Genomic DNA, 12,551 nt, shown 5'->3' with positions numbered 1-12,551 from the left:
ACATGAATTTATCATGATGGTCAAATTTCGAAGGGGGATGTATTTTATTTCTTTGTCAAATTTAAAGAACACACATAAGGGGCCATAAGTGACGATAGGGATGTTTCGTGGATATAAAAGACCAACTTGGACTTGAATTCCTCTATCTACGAGGAAAAGAATTATAGAACCAGACGACAGTTAGTAAAAAGTTAGGGCTAACTGTTAGAGTTGGTAAAAGTCATTGAGTGTTGCATAGCAATGACCTTGGTCCTATCTAATTGGGCTTGTTCTGTCCTAGCTCTCAAATTGTTCTCAATTTTCAAAATGCTGGAATGTCTCACCTTTCCGCATAAATGCCATAATGACATGAAACCTTAAAAAGTCTAGATTTAATTTAAAACATTAATTTAATAATAGGGATTTCAACCATTAAACTAAAATGTGATAAACTAAAAAGAAAAAAAATACATCAAGTCTAATTATAACAACAATAATTTGCTTAAAATAGAAGGTTTAAATATATGTCACATAAAGTGGTTTAAATATATGTCACATAAAGTGGTTAGTTCTTAAACTAGAACACATAAAACCTATAGTGGTAACTAAATTTGAGAACGGGAAATATCAACATTATATTAATTGATACATTCATCCAATCCTAAGCTACTGATCAGCTCTTTATTGCCCTAGACAACCTAAAGTCAGGGAATCCATAATAATGAATACCAACATCAAGCTTTTATTTTCAGATCATTGAACCCTAAAATTCTGCAATCTCAACCAGCAAAGTTGCTTCACATAACAAATAACATAAGAAGGGCCGCCAGCCTATGGTAAAATCTCTTGTTGATGCATCCTAAACTTATGATTGAACCTTGCCTTTGTCAAAAATCATGTAGTTCAGGTTAGCATTATCACTGAGAAAAATTTGTTTACATTCTTTACCAAAAAAAAAATTGTTAAAATTACCTTTGAGCCTTACTACCGACAAGGGGAAATTAAAAGAAAAAAACAATATAAAAAGAAGGTCCTGGCCAAGTAGATCCAATCCTGGTGTGCCTGGGCTCCAGGGTTTGATCACACAACCGAGCCCTTTAACTTGATGTATGATTAGCTTTCAAGGCCGACGGCCCTGGTTACCGCGGCGAGGAATATAATCTCCTTGCAAAGCCCCGCCGGCTTCTCTTTGTGCAAGGCGAGGGCGACGAGCCATGAGGGGAACGGCGACCGACCTCCCGGAAGCGCTTCCCTCTCCATCTCCTCCCTCGTCTTCCTCCCATTTCAGGTCTCTCTCTCTCTCTCTCTCCCCCTCCCCCCCCCCCCCGGTCCCCCTCCCTCCCTATGCTGTCTCTATTTTACTGATTCTGTGTACAAAATTAACAGCCCTGGGCGCCATTACTATGTCGCTGTCGATCGGCTTCAGTTCAAGATGGTAACTTTCGCCAAGTTCTTGGTCATAGTTACGATATTGATCAAATTGACTGAAAGAAGGGGAGTGAATTTTGATTGTAGGAGACGCTAGTGGATCTGCTGGGGGTGGCGGGACGGCGCCCGTCGCTGCCGATGGTGATATGCTGCAGCTCGCGAGACGAGCTGGACGCCGTCTGCGCCTCGGTCTCCAACCTTTCCTACATCTCGCTTTCCTCCCTGGTGGGTAGCTTTGACTACTCTCTTTCTATGTGCTCAATTATGTTATTTTTTTAGGGATAAATGTTGGATCTTGGGGGTGTTTTATAGGTTGAAGGAAGGCTTGTGAACTCTTTGTGTGGGAGTGACTCCGGGTGGTGTTTGATTCTTTCGCTGACTAGCCTTTTTCCAAAGTTAGGTTCTTCTTTTATGTCCTTCGCTCTCAGCAAAATGAAAGCGTCACACTTGTCTAACTTGAGAATAGGAGTCGTTTGATCCTTGGGATTTCTTTAATATCATAGTTATTGTTGTTATTTGTTGTAAGAATGTCAATCATCTTATTTATGAAAAGAAACTGTAGAATTATGTAGATTTCGATGGTAAAAACTATACCAACTCTGATATGGCTGTTAATTGTTAAATAATTTTGTAAGTAGCCGAGAGTATGAAATTTTTGAGGACCTTCTGAGAGAAAGAAACAACATTTAATAATCTTGTGGATATGCAAAACCAAGGTGGCAAAACAATGTAGGAGTGCCGATTATGAAATTTACCATGACTTTTCTGATTTGTTGGACAGTTGGGCACACTATGGATGACCTAGCTTGTCTGCATGTTATTTTTGGAACGCAAATAGATTAAAGTGATTCAAAGTTGATACCATCATGGGTGCGTGTTATTTTTGGAGAAAAAGATTAAAGTGATTCAAGGTGGATACTATCACGGGTGCATGTTATTTTTGGAACACAAAAAAAAGATCAAGGTGATTCATAGTGGATACTATCAGTAATGTCAGTCATTGAATGAGAACATTATGAGAATAATAAATGTGGAAAAACCAGTGCAAGGCCAGAGTTGTATTTGGACACTTTTATCCAACTTAGCTGGGTTAGTGAGCTTTGTAAAAGATGCAAAAAAATAGAACACCAAGACCTGATGAAAACCAATATTTGAATTGGCTGTTTTTCATTTGTTCTGTAACTGAAATCCGAACCCTACTCTCACTATGCTTGTCATAAAGCAAAGTACAAGGGATCAACTTTTTGTTTTGTGGTGCTCCAAGTTTAGTGAGGTGTTGATCCTGTCTGAGGATGAAAGGGTAGTCCAATGGATGACTGGACTTTAGCAGGCTAATTGCAGCTGGCTAGTTTAGAAATTGGTGGATAGGTTGCTCGATCATGGATTGCAGAAAACAACTTGCATTATATATGCTGGTGTCATATTGACCTTATCTTTGAACTTCATAGATGGAACCCATAGAAAACATCAGTTTTATTCTTTGACCCCTTGTGTTTGTATAATGACGTACCTGGGGAACTTGAAAAATTTAGAACTTGCAGGTTTTTGTTACCAAAATTATCCTATCACTCCGTGGTAATGTAATTTAGTTTTTTCCCAGTCAATTCCTTCATGCATATACAGAAGGGCATGTGGAATTAGGTTGTGCAAATGTTCTACATATTTGTGGCTGGGAAAGGAAGTGCAACTTGAGAGATGCTCGCCTCTTTTCTTTGTGTGTTGAGTGTGTATACTGTATACATTCATCTGTTGAATGCTTTATGCAATCAAGAACTAGGGAACCACGCAACCTAGGACGGTGGAATCATTAGGCTTGTTAGTCGTGGAAGCAAGTAATGAAACCGAGCTAATCTTTTGTTTTGGTGTCACCCAACTTTAAAGGAACAATCATTAACCTTTTGATATGCTGATGAGGACATCAGAATGCTGATACTAAATATAAAGAGTATCTGCTTTTTATTTCTCATGCCACATAGGCAGTAGAATAAAAACCTGGAAGGCTCACTTTACTGTAAATAGCAAAATAATTTTTTGTGGTTTTCCAAAGGACTTATTGAGAAATTTGATTCATGGTTGACTTATAGACTTTCCAAAAGATTATTGAAAATGGAGGCAAACAAAGTTCAAAAGACTATAGACCACCCTTAGAGTGGAGAAGGGAAGTGAGAAGCCGAAATATGTGCAAATGTAGGAGTCATATGAGCCCATTTGTTGGATGAGGAAGGTCAGGTATATAGGTTAGGTAATTGTTGATTTGCACCAGCATTATCTTAAACACATTGGCTATGTGATTTATCCATTGCATCATATTTTACAAGGATGCAATTCTCCTGTCTCTTTCTCGCATTTATATTCTGCTAATTTGTCATCCTAAAGTAGTAGATGAGCTCTAATAGTTGACTGAAGGTAAGGACTGAAAATATTTTAGGTAGATCGGATAAGGCTTCTTGGTTTAGACAAATGTTTCATTCTGTTCTTTCTGGGAAACAGATGGCTGGTTAAGGTAAGAGATTTCTTTCCCTGCTAACATGGTGTAGTTTGAGCCATCATCATGGATTGCCTGCTGATGCTAGTACTTTGAGTCTACAACATGGATTCAAATGCTGGCTGGTGGTGGTTCATGCCTGCAGGTCCAATGGTTCCCAATGAACTGGTACCTGGCAGGTACACTGGGAGAGCTCATATGTACCAGTCCATTGCCAGTTGAATTGGCCTCTGTCTGGGTATTCCTTGTGAACTGCTATTTGGAGAATTGGCATGCATCAACCTATACTAGCAAAACCAGCCTGTAAACCAATGTATGTGCTAGTATGGGCTGATACAGATGAGTTACAAACTGGTTTCAACTTATTAGGTCTGCTAAAGTCTCATCTGAAAGAGCCTTCTGGATTCAAAGCGGTATGTGCTTTTATTATTATTGTTCGTGTTGTTATTTACAACCAACAGCCAAATGAGAACAGAAGGATAGAAAAGAATGGTAGGAGAGGAAGGAAAATTAGAAGAAAGAATGTTCATTTAGAAATGATTTGCATATTCTAGAATTCAGAATGCTTCTATAAACATAACAATAACAAATCCATGCGATCCAATTAATGATGTTAGATTTGCTTGGTTCTGGTTATAGTAAAAGATGCACCTTATGTAGAGTTATCTATTTTTCAGACAATTTTTTCTCAACTTTTCTTAATTTCTTTCTAACATTTCTTATTCTTGTCCCTTCATTGTATATGTATTTTTCTAATTACCAATATGCTCAGAACCTGTGTGGGGCATATCATTCAATAAATTGGCCTCCACCATCGCCACTGTACTAGCATTTGTTGTGGGCTAACCTGCTAATGGCATTGAGACCATCAGCCTGCATTAACTTCTCAACCAATTAATGTCAGGTCAGCAAGAATTACTGCCTCACTTTTCTACATGAATCCCTGTGAACGTGAAGATTCTTCTATATTCAGTTGCATATGTGCAATACACTTTTCCCTGAATACAAGGGCCAGGACTTAATACTCATATTAACTCTCAGCTTCTGCAGGCTTGACCTTTAGCAAGGAGATGATATTGTTAGCTGCATTTCTTGCTTAGTGGACATGGAAGTCTATCATCTTTTCTTCTCATCAAATATTTAGCAATCATAAGATTGCTATAAGTGACTAACATAAACAACATAGTCATTATTATAATGCCTAAGCCGGAAGAACATGGTGATTCCATTTCTGGATTTGGAGCAATCACCTGAATGAAATACCCCTGCTGATGTTAAAATACTTCTAATATGCAAATACCCTGCATATCAAGCTATCTTCTTGCTCAGTAACTATTCTCTTGTGTGATTCCCTCGGCCTACAATAATTTCATTTGCATCTGTTTCTTATTTTTTCTGCAGTCAATCTTCAAATCATCATCTAGAGATTATTGAAAACTTGGATTTGTTTCCTTGTTCCAATCCAGAGCCATAGCCATCAAACCTTGTCCCAATTAGGTTGGCTTTTTGTTGGCTTGTTTCAAGACTACCTTTAAACCGGAAGAGGCAAAAACTAGTTAGTTTTCATATTTTGTCGAATCAAAGTCACTCTAGTATACTGGCTTCCATTAAATAATACTGTATGTCCATTATAATTTTGTTATTGATAGCCTGGTACTTCAGCTTGAAGCTGGAATTGTCCAATTAAACTGCCTTTGTTCATCATGTTTTATATATACCTTTGATTTCACCCAAAAGTGTCCTCTTTTAGTGACCCACTCTTTGCTATTTCTACATTTTAACTACTCTTTTAGTATATAGTTTACATTTATCCCTTTTTGTGCAGTACAGTGACCTGGCTGAATCCAAACGTGCACTGGTACTAGAAAAGTTCCGTCACTCAACAGCAGAATGGAGTCAAATCAATAATGCACGTCCTGGTGATGGCCTTGAATGTGGAAATGTGGCTCACAAGTCATGCATGATAGTTGTAACAGATGCCTGCCTGCCACTTGTTGCTTCAGGAGAGGCACCTCTTTTAGCTCGTATATTAATAAACTATGAGTTACCAACAAAAAAGGTACGTCCTGTACTTGATAACTCAAATATTCTTTCCTCTTTTTTTTTTTTTTTTTTTGCTCACTCTCATCTAATTGTGGTTTGAAATTTCTCATGGTTCAACATTGAATCAGATTGCAATTGATTTATCCTATTCTAATGCAACCGTTGATGTATATTTTGGCAAAAATCTATTTTTGTTTCATATTTTATTTTCTATTGCTTTGATAGATAATTATTTGTAACTTTTTAACTGTATGTGGCAATTCTAAGCATGGGATACTATTAAAAGAATATTTTAGTAGTAACATCTAGGGAAGAATAGGCTCCTATGCTGAATGTATCCGAAGATTGCTAAGAAATCTCAAGAAATACTGTTTATATAAGGTTGGCTGAAGCTAAGATCAGGCACAACCTGACAGTTTTAGTTTGGTTGAAGCACCAAGATCTGATTAATTCAATCTGCTGGCACATAAAATTATTGTCTAGTCAATGTAGATGATTTAAGTGGAGATGCTACATGTACTTTATAAACCCGTACACATTCAGGTGTTGTTTCCTTTTTCATCACTCAACTCCATGAAAGGATCGATAGATTTTAAGACTTCAAGCTGATATATGTAGTTTTGCTTTTCTAGAAATTTGTGATTGTTAGGATCAATAAAGTCTTTATCTTGTGTATTCCACAAGATTTACGCATTTGCTATCCTGTCCATTATTGTATTCTTTAATATTTGCTTATGTGGAATGAATGTATGTATACAGTGTACACATGGTGGACCTCTTCTAAGATGACATGCTGATCTGGATGTCTATCTTGTAATCTTATATATTCGCTTTAGTGTTAGTGAGAATAACATTTACTTTCCTGTTGCTTTTCAAAATTTTATGGTATAAGAGCCTAAATTGCTGGTACCATCATAAAACCTTAGAGTTGATGTAGTGATTGTTTACTTAAGTCACCATGCATTGTCATATATTGCAATTACTTGTCCATTTTTCTTAACCGTTTCCAAATTTGACATTGTGGTCTTGGTTGATTTAGAAAAATTTATCATATTGTGGTAATCCTAAAAGGTATGGGTAAGCCTCTAATATAAACCTTGGACTAGGAGCGATACTAAGGTCTGACACTTAAGAAAATTTAAAATGTCTTAAAATGCCCTTGGGTACGATTGATAGAGAATCTCATGATCATATTTGAAGATCTTGAGAGTCAAGGCAAATCTTGATAGACAGCAGGGGGTTGCGGAGCCTGATTACCACGGGATTAAGAAAAAGGCCTCTCTCTAGCCCATCCGGCTGGATACTGCGGGATTAACCCAAACAGCCCTTGATAGGAGATCAAAATTTAGGAAACTTGTTTTGCTTCTGATTTTGTGAGCATGCCTTTATGTATGTTGATTACATGTTACCTGGACTCTGCTGATGAAATAAACATATCTTCAACATGGAGCTATCAGTCTTTGGTGTCATTTTTTACATGGAACTACATGTGATCTTTGGGATCGTTCTCTTCACTTGCCACTTCAAACTTTTTGGACCTAGATATGGACCCCAGATACTTGATGAAGAAGAGTAGCAGTGAAGGAAGACAAGATCTGCACGATGTCTTTCCATTTTGTTAGCTTTTCAGGTTCAGATAGTGTTAGTGTAATTTTTCATCAGAAAAAAAAAAAGGTGGAAGAAGTGTTAGTATTTAGTAACATATGTGATTGTTATGCATCATGTGAATTTCTTCCTTATTTTTTGTTTTGCACTTCAGCTGTCTTGCAAAGCTAGAGGTTGTTCCTTCTTTTATGGGTGTAAAAGAGGCCACATCACAGCTTTAAGCTTTCAAATGAACATAATAAAGGTGTCGATGTTTAGCAACATGATTTCCAGCTGTTAATATATTGCTTACTCTTCTGTTTTGAAATCAAGCTTCTTTGTATGCTATTTAGAGACAATTATCTCCTCCTTCCCCATCAACTATCATGTTTTAGAATTTACCTATATCATTAAATGTATATGACACTAATTGCGTGAAGGGCTGCTTCTTATCAACATATGTTATCTTCATCAAAAGTTGGATTCTTATATTTTTGTAAGGTTGCCATCTGCAGCAATATTACACCTACTCGGGAGAAGAGTATGAATTTGCTCTCTTTTGGATGCTATGAGCTTCATAACTTTCTGACTTGTTTGTGGTATATACATAATATGCCACCATCTCAGCAACTGGAAACCTTCAAACTCACCTTGCCCAATGAAACATCTTTAAACTCCAACACCTGTTTAACTTTTCAAGTCAAAGTTTTTCATGATACTCATTGCTTGGTCAATTCCTTGGTGAGGTTGGTGGAGTTCATTAAAAAGAGGTCTAGCTTGATCTAGAACTAGGTACAGAATGGGAGGTTCTGTTTGGGAAGTGCAATTTGTTAGACGTCATGATTTGTCTTAACAGTTGTATCTTAAATTTGTTCCCTGAATATAGTCATAGCGAGGCAATAGGTTCAAGCAGGATGGTCAGCAGTTCTGAGATGCACTTGTCCTCAATTGGTATTTCATTGTAAATACATAATTTCTCAATCTCACCAAGTAAATGGGACCTTATATTGATGTTATAATTTGCTTTCAGGAAACATACTTGAGGCGCATGTCAACTTGTTTAGCAGCAGGTTCTCTTTTACGATCCACTTTTACTTCGAGATATGCTACCCAGATTCATAGTAATGATTATATGGTGATGTGCTGCAGATGGAATTGTGATAAACATGGTTGTTGGAGGTGAAGTGGTGGCCCTGAAAGGACTTGAGGAAAGCAGTGGTCTTGTCATTGCGGAGATGCCCATAAATGTGAGTTTGATGTTATATTTGTACTGTTGATCATCTATGGAGTTTGACTGACATGCTGCAGATCATGATGCAGATCTCTGAAATCTTATGAAGATATTACTGTCATTGGCATCTAGGGAAGGATTCATTTGTAGAATTTACTAGAGATGGTGATCTGTTGGCTGCAACATGGAAGACCCCACCAGTTTAAACATGGTCAGACAATGATAGTTTTGAATCATTAGGATTTAGGTCTGGTAGTGCTGTTACAGTCTTGGGAAATATTTTTGTATGCGAATTTGAGCATACTTCTAATGGACGTTAAAACAAAAGAAGGAAAAACGAGTGCGGTTTCTCCGAGATACTCCAGCAGATAATAATTGTGCTTACTCAAATGATTTTTAACAATAATTAAGGGCGAGTTGATACATTTTCACCTTGATTGTCATTTATTTTACAAGAATGATCATAGTGTTCTCGTTATGTTATTCCTAATTTAGATTATGCTTCCCGTTGGAGTAAAATATTGATATTCTCGATAATCTCTTGCCAGAAAGCTGTGCTGTTCAATTTTCTGTTTAACAAAGCATATACTTATCCAGATTCATGCTTTATTTTATGCTGCCTTGGCTGATATTCTGTATGAAATCTATGTATGTCTGGAGAATCGTGGCCTAAACTTTGTAGGTTCAATTGCTTTTAGGTAGTTCTCTGCTCTTTGTGGTACAGGGTGGGCCCTTAACGTGCATTATTTATCATTTTTAGCTCGAGATGTGCTTCATAGAGTAATTCTTTGTGCACCGCAAATGGTGTAGAAAATCCAACGTGGAGTGCACCGCTTCCTCCGATTGAATTACGTAGCTACCGCTTTCCGATGCATATTTAATGCCTGTAGGTTGGTATTTTCGTTTAAAAATTTTATATGACGGAAATACTCCTGCCCAAAATTCTGATATCTCTTTACAAAAAGTCCTTTATGACTTTCTGATATTTTGTATGACTTTCTGTGAGTGATTTTTTATGAATATATATGATTTCCTGTGAATATATATGACTTTCTGTGACTTCCTGTGAATATATATGACTTTCTATGAACATATATGACTTCCTGCGAATATATATGACTTTCTGTGAACATATATGACTTCCTGTGAAAATTTTCTATGAACATATATATATATGTTCACAGAAAGTCATATATGTTCACAGGAAAGCACAGGAAGTCATATATATGTTCACAGGAAGTCATATATATTTACACGAAGTTATATGACAGAAAGTCATACAAAGTATCAGAAAGTCATGAAGGGTATTTTCATCATACAAAAATTTAAATGAAAACACCAACATGCAGGCATTAGATGTGCGTCGGGAAGTGGTGGCTACGTGATCCAATCGCAGGAAGCGGTGTACTATACGTCGGATTTTCTACACTGCAAGCGTATAAAGAATTTCTCGTGCTTCATATCCTACAAAACAGTAGAGGGCCAGGGAGGCTCCATGCATTGAAGATGCCAATGCCAGGATTAGCTGGAAGATGATTGAATGTGCCCTGTAGTAAATGTGTTCTAATGGAAACATCGGTCCCTGGTAAAATGGCTGCTTCTTTAGCACCATTCGCAATCCTGGGACCATACTGTTGTTGAAGGTCATGGGAAGGTCCTGACAAAGATGATGATGCAAAATTATTGCTCGCGGTCTTGCCTCAGATTAGGAATCTCTTCTGGATTGGATGATGTACAGGAAGGTTGGGAGCTTGTAAGTCCATGTTCTTAACTTATCTGGTTGGGCGTTTTATGATTCTAGGTAAGCGGTGGTATCTTTTCTTAAATGATCATCAGTTTTTCATGAAGAATTGGCTAAGTTGATTTTTCCGGTTATGGTTTTAACGCAAATGATTGAGAATAAGCTGCTGTGGATTTAGGACCCCAGGATGATGTTGTTGAATCTGCCCTGTCTAAGAATGATATGAGATGGTACTCTTAAAACAATCAACTCTTTTGGGGGAAGCCGTTACTCCTCCAATTTACCTTCAAAAAAGGAATGATGAGAGATGATAGGAATATGAAGATCAAATGGAGAATGATAATTGGAATTTGGAAAGCAGTAGGAAAGGTGCGGACATAGCTGATATGTTAGGATCCCGTATGTATGTATGTATGTACAACCAAAAAGCTACTAAGATATGGTTCTCAGCCTCTCACTATCATTTCAAAGATTAAACACAGTTACATAAAATCTACCGTCTCAAAACATAATTGACATCATACATCTACATAAAAACCCAAAACAAGATTCCTGATGAGTCACATCTTGCTGCTTCTGCTGCTATGTAATGTCTATCACTGATCTCCAGGTCCATTTGTCTCTCACTGGTATGTAATGTCTATGTATCATCACAAATTCCAATCATTTGATATAACAGTGTAATTTGATGTAAATTCCTCATGTTTATATCCTTGTGCACATATGCCACATTTTTTTTTTTTTTTGGCTACATGAGAGGCAGATGTCCATTTTCTTGGCAACGTTTTAAGGCTTGATGCATTTGCACGCTTGTGTAGCTGTGTTGTCCTGCATTTTCCTTGTCTTTTTCTTTATTTATTATTTATTTATTTATTTATTTTTTTGATGAAATGGGAGGTGATACCATCCTTGATTTTATTAGTGATTGAATATTTACAATGAGGAGGATGGATTAAGCGCTTGCATCCAAAAAAGCTCTAGTCTAAGAGGTAGAGGCTGCCAGTAACAGGTTTTTCAGAAACCTGTTCAAAGTCTGCTGTTAACAGGTTTACAGGTGTTCAGAGTTTCAGCAATTCAGGTTTACAGGTGTACAGGTATTCAAGATTATGGTTATCAGTTTATATGGGGCGAGAATCTTTGATTCTCATCCATTTTGAAGGCTATCAGTAACAAGGTTTAGCAGGATTTCAGAAGTTAATTTTTTAGCTTTACAGGTTTGAGAGTGCAAGAACCAAAAATAAGTTTGCACAGGCACTGTTATTTCTTCATTTCAGATTTTCCAGCAAATTGATGAAATGAGTGTTGCTGTTAAATTTTGCTTGAGCTAGCCAATCTCTGGAAGCTGAAAAGATCGTCTCCAGAATTTTGAGAGGAGAGTTAGCTATGAATTTGAAGATCCTATTGTTTCTCTCCTTCCAAATGCTCCATACGTTAGCCGTAGCGATGCAATCCCATGCGGGCTTCGGTATGTTTTGTGGCAGTCTATCCCTCCAATTACTCTAGAGCTCTTCAATGGTGCGAGGTGGGGGCATTAAGGAAAGCTTTGGTGTGAGTTGTAGCCATGTATGCTTGGAGTATTTGCATGTGAGGAAGAGGCGATCTCTGCTTTCCTCTTCCAAATAACAGAGAACACAGTGTGATGGAACTGGAAAATTCCATTTTTTGAGGTTGAAAGCAGTGAGGATCTTATTGTTGAAGACCGGCTAGTTGAAAACTTTGATCCGGGTTGGCATTGGCATTCTCCGGTTTATCTTGGCGAAGCCTGAGAGTAATACCCCATAACTAAGGAAGGTGTAGTATTTACTGATTTCGAACTTTTTGTTGCTACTCTATTTCCAAATGACCATGTCAGCTGCCCCTGTCAGATTGATTGAATTGAGGAGGCGCCGGAGCTGCTGAAGTTCATTCATTGCATGGGTGTTGAGTCGCCTGCGAAACAGGTTATAGAGATTTTGAGTCTTCAGCAACTCATGGACACTTATCTTTGGATTGGTGGTGTGGATGTAGATGTTCAGTATAATATCTCCACCATCTTTTGAGTAACATGCATTTGTTAAACA

General features: G+C 37.5%; 1 protein-coding gene across 9 annotated transcripts; it reads left to right on the top strand.

Annotated features, from left to right (window-relative positions):
- The first annotated feature begins 1,050 nt into the window (after positions 1-1,050).
- On the top strand, positions 1,051-12,551 carry LOC105048686 (uncharacterized). Of its 9 annotated transcripts, XR_012142979.1 has the most exons (9): positions 1,052-1,267; positions 1,366-1,414; positions 1,495-1,632; positions 1,720-1,802; positions 5,723-5,951; positions 8,550-8,589; positions 8,669-8,766; positions 10,100-10,551; positions 10,670-11,273. XR_012142979.1 is itself a non-coding variant. In XM_029265611.2 (8 exons), exons 1-8 carry the CDS (start codon positions 1,194-1,196, stop codon positions 10,133-10,135), a joined length of 747 nt encoding a protein of 248 aa, XP_029121444.1. In that variant the 5' UTR covers positions 1,052-1,193; the 3' UTR covers positions 10,136-11,273. The 9 variants fall into 9 exon arrangements, 6 of the variants coding, with proteins under 6 accessions (XP_073117479.1, XP_029121444.1, XP_073117476.1 ...); XR_012142980.1 differs by lacking the exons at positions 10,100-10,551; positions 10,670-11,273 and adding an exon at positions 8,840-9,181 and having other exon boundaries at positions 1,051-1,267; positions 8,406-8,589; XM_029265611.2 differs by having other exon boundaries at positions 10,100-11,273.

The sequence above is a fragment of the Elaeis guineensis genome, chromosome 7 (genome assembly GCF_000442705.2).
Source record: "Elaeis guineensis isolate ETL-2024a chromosome 7, EG11, whole genome shotgun sequence".
In the NCBI taxonomy this organism is placed as follows: Eukaryota; Viridiplantae; Streptophyta; class Magnoliopsida; order Arecales; family Arecaceae; genus Elaeis; species Elaeis guineensis.
The sequence above is the reverse complement of the archived record's forward strand: the minus strand, read 5'-3'. Positions and strand labels throughout refer to the sequence as shown.